The sequence below is a fragment of the Pteropus vampyrus genome, unplaced genomic scaffold (assembly GCF_000151845.1).
Source record: "Pteropus vampyrus isolate Shadow unplaced genomic scaffold, Pvam_2.0 Scaffold104, whole genome shotgun sequence".
Taxonomy (NCBI): domain Eukaryota; kingdom Metazoa; phylum Chordata; class Mammalia; order Chiroptera; family Pteropodidae; genus Pteropus; species Pteropus vampyrus.
The window spans coordinates 1,898,698-1,906,244 of record NW_011888885.1 but is presented as its reverse complement, the minus strand read 5'-3'; the positions used below and the strand labels follow the sequence as shown (position 1 = coordinate 1,906,244).

The following is a 7,547-nucleotide window of genomic DNA, read 5'->3' as shown; positions in this document are numbered from 1 at the left end:
CTTGTTAGGTATATTCAACCCTGAAGTAAATTAGAATCTCATTTTTACAAGATTTCCAAGGGATTTCTCTACACATTAATGTCGAGAAGCACTGGCCTCAAGCCCCACTCGGGGGTGAGGGGATGTCATTGCTGGAAAAGGAGAGATGCCTTGCCAGCTGTGACTTAAAAGAGACTTGACACGAATCGATTTACCATTTGTTTTTAACAACCCAAAGAGAAGACAGCAGTAATTCACATAACAGTTTATCTGGTAGACCTTTGGTAAAAACTGAGTGTTTTATTAAATTTTAACTTAGTTAATAATCATAATAGCCACCTTTTATTGAATACTTTATTATAGGCACACCACTAGCTTAGTACTCTTCTAAAAATGCTGAGTAGGTTGTACACTTGATGATTCACTCTGGGCTAACACCCTCTAACCTGAACTTTCGTTGAGAGAAAATGATTGAGTCATTGGAATGGAAAAACCAGGCTTGGGGTGGGTATGTTAATTCAAATAATAATGTGTACATATCTCATTGATAGACTGCTCAGATCTCATCGAAACCACCAACATCTGGTCCTACTGCACCAGCTCTTTCTTCTGTAATTGTTCCCCGAAGCACGACTATTACATTGGTCCCAGAACAGGTAACAATAGCAACAACTGTGTTTATTGATGACTTTTTCTAAGTTCTCAGCAGTTTATATACAGTTCGTTTGTTCTTCTTCACGTTGTGAGGTGGAGATACATTATTACCCTCATTCTGCAGAGGTGGGAACTGGAGCTTAGTGATCATGCTATGTGATCATGCTATGGGATTCAGTTCTAAATGGACTTAATCCCATGGATTCTGTCTGACCCTAAAGCCTGAGCCCTTAACAGTTGTGCGTGGCTAGTGGCTTTTGTGTCTTCGTGGACACTGGGCTGTGGAATGGATCTTGTGTCAACTAGCTGATTCCAATTGCTCCTGGTAGGATTGTCCATATATCATTTCAGAAACCTCAGTAAATGGTAGCCTTATTGCTAGTATTAATTGTGCCAACTGAAATTACATTTACTTGTTTGTCTATATCTGTTTATGAAAGGTCCAGATAAGCAATTATTATATGAAGTTCATTTTCATCCTGCTCTAAGGGAACTGTCCTTGAGAAATTCGTGTTATTATTATTCAGCATTATAAAAACATACATGTGATTAACTTCTCAGAATTTAATCCAGTAAGAAAACAAAAGTGATTCTGCCTTGATTCTTCTTTCTCTAACACCATGAGAAGAATAACGCCTTCATTGTTTTCTTGCCTTTTCTTGTTAGTTGCCAAGAAACCCAGACCAACATTTTCCAGTTCATCCTGGTTCCTGGTGTAGTCACCTTCCCCCTTCTCCATATTGGTTCTAATCCGATTTTTTTCCCTTTATTTTTAACTTTCCTAGGACATACTTTTGGATTTATTATAAGAGATGCTAAGTCCTTTTTGGTGACATATTATACATTTATAAAATCTATAAATATATTAATTTAAAATATTAAATTTGAAAATATCAAATTTTACAAAAGATTTCCTCTTTCAGTAAATGTTCCTTGAGAGAAGGAAAGAAGGTAGCCATTCTTTATGTGACACACACTGACTGGTGACTGTGTTGTTCTCTACAGATTGGAAAATTGCTCAGTGAGTTAGATATGGTGAAGATGAATGTGAGAGTGATGTCTAACATATTGATGGAGAATATTCCTGGATCTGAAAACCATGAAGACATAGAGCTTCTGCAGGTGGAGTATGATTTCAGGGACAATCAGTCAAAGTGTCTCTTAAATTTATTCTCTATCTAAACTTAGAGCCTTGGACGTGGAAGACACCTTAACATTGCCTAATGTATCCTCCTGCATCGTCGAGTTGATTTCTAAACTTAAAAAGATGCAGGATGACTTTTTCTGAAATGCTACAGACGTGCCTCTTGCCCTCTTGCAACAAATAATTTACCGTCATTTAATCATTTATAGGCTTTGACACATACAGTCTCTTATTAGTCTCTAATTGTTTTAAATGTGTAAAAGTTGCCTTTATATCCATCCATTCAACAAATGTTGAATAACTACAGTGGGGGAAAGGATATAAAAATGAAGAGGCTCTCCTGGTTCTCAGGGAACTTATGTTGAGTCAAGATTGTTTTTGTCAACAGTTTAATGAAGTGTCATAGATGCTGTGATTGAAATATGTTTATCATACAGTGGGAAAGGTGGGAATTTTTGGAAAGGTTTCAATGAAGGCAGTTCTCAGGCTGCTGGAAAAAGTGGACAGTATTAGCAGGTGTGGAAAGCCACGAGTAGTTCATTATTACTGGAGCTAGGCCCTCCCACACTTTTTTCTTATGTCTGTACATTCATGCACTTTATTTTTGCCCTCTAATTTTTCGTTCTAATTATCCATTTTAAATTTTAACATACATTTTAACATTAATTTTAGAAGCAGTTAAGGGGAAAAATCTGTTTCTAAATCTTCTCAAGTAGGTTAAGAACCTTATTATATTTTTTACTTTTCTCAGATTTCCACTTCATTTCCCATGCTGGTATTATCTTTCCTCTAACTTCTCAGATTGTTAGTAAATGACATTTTTCATCACCATTGCTTATTTGGGAAACACTCAATATCACTTCTTATATATTACCACTATCTCCTTGAACCATTAGTAGTGATAAACTTCGAGTGTTTGCTTGTCCAAAAATGTCTTTTCGATGCCTTGTTAAGTGCCAGTATATTGGCTAGATAACATAATTCTAGATGCAAAATTTCTTAAGTCCTTCGAAGATACTGCTCCATTGTTCTCTTGCATCTAGTGATGCTGATAAGTATATTACTGATTCTTGCACCTTTGTTTTATCTTTTTTTTTTCCTGGTTATATTTGTGATTTCTCTTTACCATAACATTTCTGAAATTTCACTACACTGTGTCTGGGGATATGTGTGTATATATGTACATATGTATAATTTCCCTTAATTCTTAGGGAAGTACCTGACAGGCCTTTTTGCCTTGCTAAGTTATTTATATTTTAATTCTGAGGATTTGTCAGCTCTTCAAATATTTCTTTTGTATGACCTTCCTATTCTTTTCTTATGGAACTTTTATTAGATGACAAAACTTAGTTATATATTTTTCTTATCCTTTAACATCTTTTTATACTTTTCATATCTTCATTCTTTTGTACTGTAGATCTAAGTTTCTCCATGTATTATTTCTCTGAAATTTGCACATCAGATTTTCTATTTAGCCCTTCTAGTGGATGTTTTATTTCAACATTATTTTTTTTAATTTTAAAATTCTATTTGGATTTTTATAATAGTTCCTTTTTTCCTCATGAATGTGTTTCCCCCTTTTGTATTTCTAATTATTTTTAAAGTTGTTTTTTCATTTTCTCTATGGATTCTTTTTCCTTGGGTGCAAATTCTTATCACCTCTTTCATTTGCATTCCTCAGATATCTAGCTGGATTGCTAATTGTGAGCTCATTTTTTGCGTGAGATTTCTTATCATCTGGTCTGCATTCTCTATGACTCAGCTCATTCAAGCCAAGGGGAAGACACAGTTTTGCAGCTTGTGCTTCCTGTCATTTTCAGAGTATGCGGAACTGGTATGGGGTGATGCTGAGTAGGATATATTGGTAGCCGGTCTTCTGAGTTGTATGCTTCCTGCTTTTCCTGGATGCTACCTGCAATTGGAAATAATATTCTATGTCTTTGTTCAGGCAGTGTTCCCACCTAGAAACAGATACTCTTAACTCAGGAGCTATCAGGTCTCAAATGGGGAGACAGTTGTGAGCAGTGGTTGTCTTGCCTGGTTGTTTCACTGCCGTACCTCAACCAAACTGTCTGCTAGCTGCCGCCTGTGCCATCTTGTTCTGGCTTCCACAGTCTCTAGGTATGGCGCATCCTTCATTTTCTTTCCCTGCTATGAGACAATACTCATTGTGGGCATTCTTGAATGTCCTAAATTGTGCTTTCTTGTAATCCAGGAGTCAGCAAACTGGCCAGTGGGGCCACATGAAGGCCTTTGTCTGTTTCAGCGTTATAAACTCAGAAAAAATTTTTACATTTTTAAAGGGTTGTTTTTTTTAAAAAGAGAGCAAGGTCATTTCTCAAGCTATATGTCTGCAAGCCTACCTCCCGAGACCTCTAAGAGTCAGACATACCTCTTAAGGAACTCCTTGACACCCCTCAGCCGCTATTAATGGATTTGAGTTTGCGGCATCTCTCAGGTACGTAGGGATGAGAAGAGAATTTACAAGTACAGCTTAGAATCGTAAAGTTCCAGGTGAAGAGTGATAAGATCTGGTCTGTACAGATTATTGAGGACCTTATATACCATGCCAGCATGGGCTTGTCCCAGATGGCAGAAGGGCACTCACTGTTAAAGAGATATAAGCTGAAGAACTGCATAACCAGATAAAATTTTAGAAAGATTCCTCTGGTGACACTATGAGATGATTATTTCTGGGGAAACAAGAAGAATCTCTAGGAAACAGTTTAAGACAGCATTTCCTATTCATGTACTGCTACATTCTATGGGGGAAATGACATCTCTGGTTAAATAAGTTTACAAAACAAATTGCCTACTGTATTTCTCTTGGAGGTTCATAAAACCCATTAGTATAGTAGAGGTTCTATGAGTCTGCATTTAATTCAACACTTACAAACTACTTGACCAAAGAATCCCCATTTGCTGAGTATCTATTAATATCCTACAGAACATCAGAATAACGTACCTTGAGAGAAACCAATATTTCACATCAGTGGCATTAAATATATTATTTTTAGAATACTTTACTTAGGAACAGTATATCATTTTGCTAAGGATTCTTGGAGTTCTTGGCCTCAGGTAAGTCATTTACTGTCATTGGACTTAATTTCTTTATGTATAAAATGAAGAGTTAAGATAATCCTTAATAAACAAAAATACTATAACATCCTTTTTATACAGGAGGTTAAAATTAATTATTAGAGTTGCTATGTAGGATTGTATTTTAAAAATCCACAATTGAAGGCTTTTACAGATACAAACTTTGTGACTCATGATGCTAACGAGAGTGTTAAACTAAATGTAAAATTAAATATTAAAATAAAAATACGTGGCAGATATTTTTGAAAAATGGCCATATTCCATTTAAATACATGAATTCAGGTTTATATTTTATGTAATCCTGGAGTACAGTGCAATGCCTTATTGTGTCAGAGTCTCTGGGTGTAGATATTGGTTTGAATTTTGCAAGTTTAATGCTAATTTGTTGGTGGCTGTTTTGATGCCAGAGCTTAGGACTGTGTGTTGCCTTGAATAGTAAAGAGACTTGGGTTATAAATCAACATTAGAATACTACTCATGGGCAATTCAGACTAAATGGGTTCTGGCTTAGGATCAGCTTGTTTACAGAGCCTAATGTATGTATAACTTTTTCTTGTGCTTTTTGTTAAAAGCATATAGAAACCTGGTGTGAGAAGTGCTAGTCTTAAATTCTTTTGATATGTATTTGAATTTTTTTTTTTTTGTAATCTAAATAACCTCATTAAAGAAAACTATTTCTCTACTCACAACACTTCTGACACCTTGTAAGTAAGGTTTTTCTCCCTCACATTAAACAGTTCTGACTATAATTATCCAGTTAGCACAGACCCCACAGGTTAAGGGCTCAGTCCCACAAGATTATCCCCCACCTCAGACACCAATCACAAGTACTGGGTCCCCTGGTTACTCACTCTTCTGTCTGATTTGGCTACACATCAGGGATTTCCATAACCCCCTTCTCAGGCCCAGTAATTTGCTAGAACGGCTCACAGAATCCAGAAAAATGCTTTACCTACTATTACTGGTTTATTATAATGGATACAGATGAACAGCCAAATGAAAGGGTACACAGGGTGAGGTCTGGAAGGGTCAGGAGCTTCTGACCTCATGGAATTGGGGTTCACCACCCTCCTGGCACCTGGATATGTTCACCGACCCAGAAGCTCTCAGAACCCCTTTAGGTAGGGTTTTCGTGGAGATTCATTATGTAGGTAGGATTGATTTGATCCTTGATCAGTGGTGGTTAACACAGTCTCCAGCCCTTCTCCCCTCCCTGAAGGTCAGGGATGGGACTGAAAGGTCCAACCTTCTAATCACAAGATTGGTCTTTTTGGCAGCAATACCCCCTCTTCCAGGAGTTACCGTATTAGCATAAACTCTGGTAGGGTTGAAAGGAGCTTATTATGACTAACAAGAGATGCTCCTCTCACCTCTACTACTCAGGAAATTCCAAGGGTTTTAGAATTTCTGTGCTAGATACTGGGGTTGAAGAGCAAATCTATATTTCTTGTAATATCACAGTATCATATCTCACTACGGTCAGTCTAAAATAATTAATGAAATCCTCCATGGCAAGAGGTCAAGGAGCCTCTGGTACAAGGATATTAAAAATAAATTAGCAAAGATAGAGTATGGGGAAACAAAGGAATTCTTTGGTACATATTCAGGACTTTTCTCACATCTGTCTGAACTATTTAGATCAATGGTGTTAGAAGCCTCAGGTAATGCTAGCATTCTGCCTGGCCTCCCCCATATAACCAAAAGGGCTTTTGAAGGCTTTGGCATGAGCCTGGGGGTGGCATCAAGGTGGGAGGCACTGAGAGCCATTGGCATTGGGCATCCCAAAAGCATATTCTGAGGGGAGGAATGCATCTATAAAGAAGTGGTGAAGTATCTGAAATCAACTCTGCAAATTGTGACATGGAAATCTATTCTTTTCCCAAAACCAGCTGATAACCACAGTTAGTTTTTTAGCTCACTAAAATAATAAACTTATCTCTTTATTCCCCAAATCCTATTGAAATGACAGAAGAAATATGAAAATAAGAATATACTCTCCCAGATTACAGGAGAGCCTAGACAGACCATCAAGAGACCAGAACAGTGAGAATATTCAGTGTCTGATAATATAGGGTGGGACCAGACCGGCCAAGGAACTGGCAACCTCATTTTGGCCAAAGAGACCCTTTCAAAGCGACTTTCTCCAGAGGAAGCCTCTACAAACCTCAAAGTCGAAATAAGATTGGACGGGTCTTGGAGATGAAAACAGCTGTATCCATCCTCTGCTGTCCCAGCAGCTAACTTCAGGAATAGGGAACTTTTAGTGTCACCATTGTTGACCAAAGAATGTCCAGCTTATAGAAAAGTTTTGTAAGAGTTTATTTGAGCCAGAATTTTGAGTACATGCCCAGAAGCAAAATCTCAACAGATTGAGAAAATGCTCTGGAGGATGGCAGTTTTCCAGCTCCTTTTATGCTTTTAGAATCAGAGTTGAACATGTTAAGAAAAGAGCGGAATAGATTGCTGGTAGATTAGAGAGATGGGAGAAAGCAAAGTGGAGGCATCTCTGGGATTAGATCCAAAGCAAAATGGAGAAACAAATACTTTTACATTAGTGGGTAGAGGATAGTTAATAATTAACATTTACAACATAGAGGTATGTGGGAACAAGATAACAGTGAAGGATTCTGTGGTCTCTTGCTCTGATGGTTTTGTGCTCTGGTGCCTGCAG

The 7,547-nt window shown here is 37.4% G+C and overlaps 1 protein-coding gene across 2 annotated transcripts in view; it reads left to right on the top strand.

The window, feature by feature from the left end:
- TOM1L1 (target of myb1 like 1 membrane trafficking protein) overlaps positions 1–7,547 on the top strand; it is a 51,225-nt gene that overhangs the window by 13,583 nt on the left and 30,095 nt on the right. For both annotated transcript variants that reach the window (XM_011365013.2, XM_023533522.1), the window contains exons 6-7: positions 531–635; positions 1,639–1,755. In XM_011365013.2, the coding sequence (XP_011363315.1) occupies positions 531–635; positions 1,639–1,755 (222 nt within the window). The remainder of the gene's footprint in view (positions 1–530; positions 636–1,638; positions 1,756–7,547) is intronic.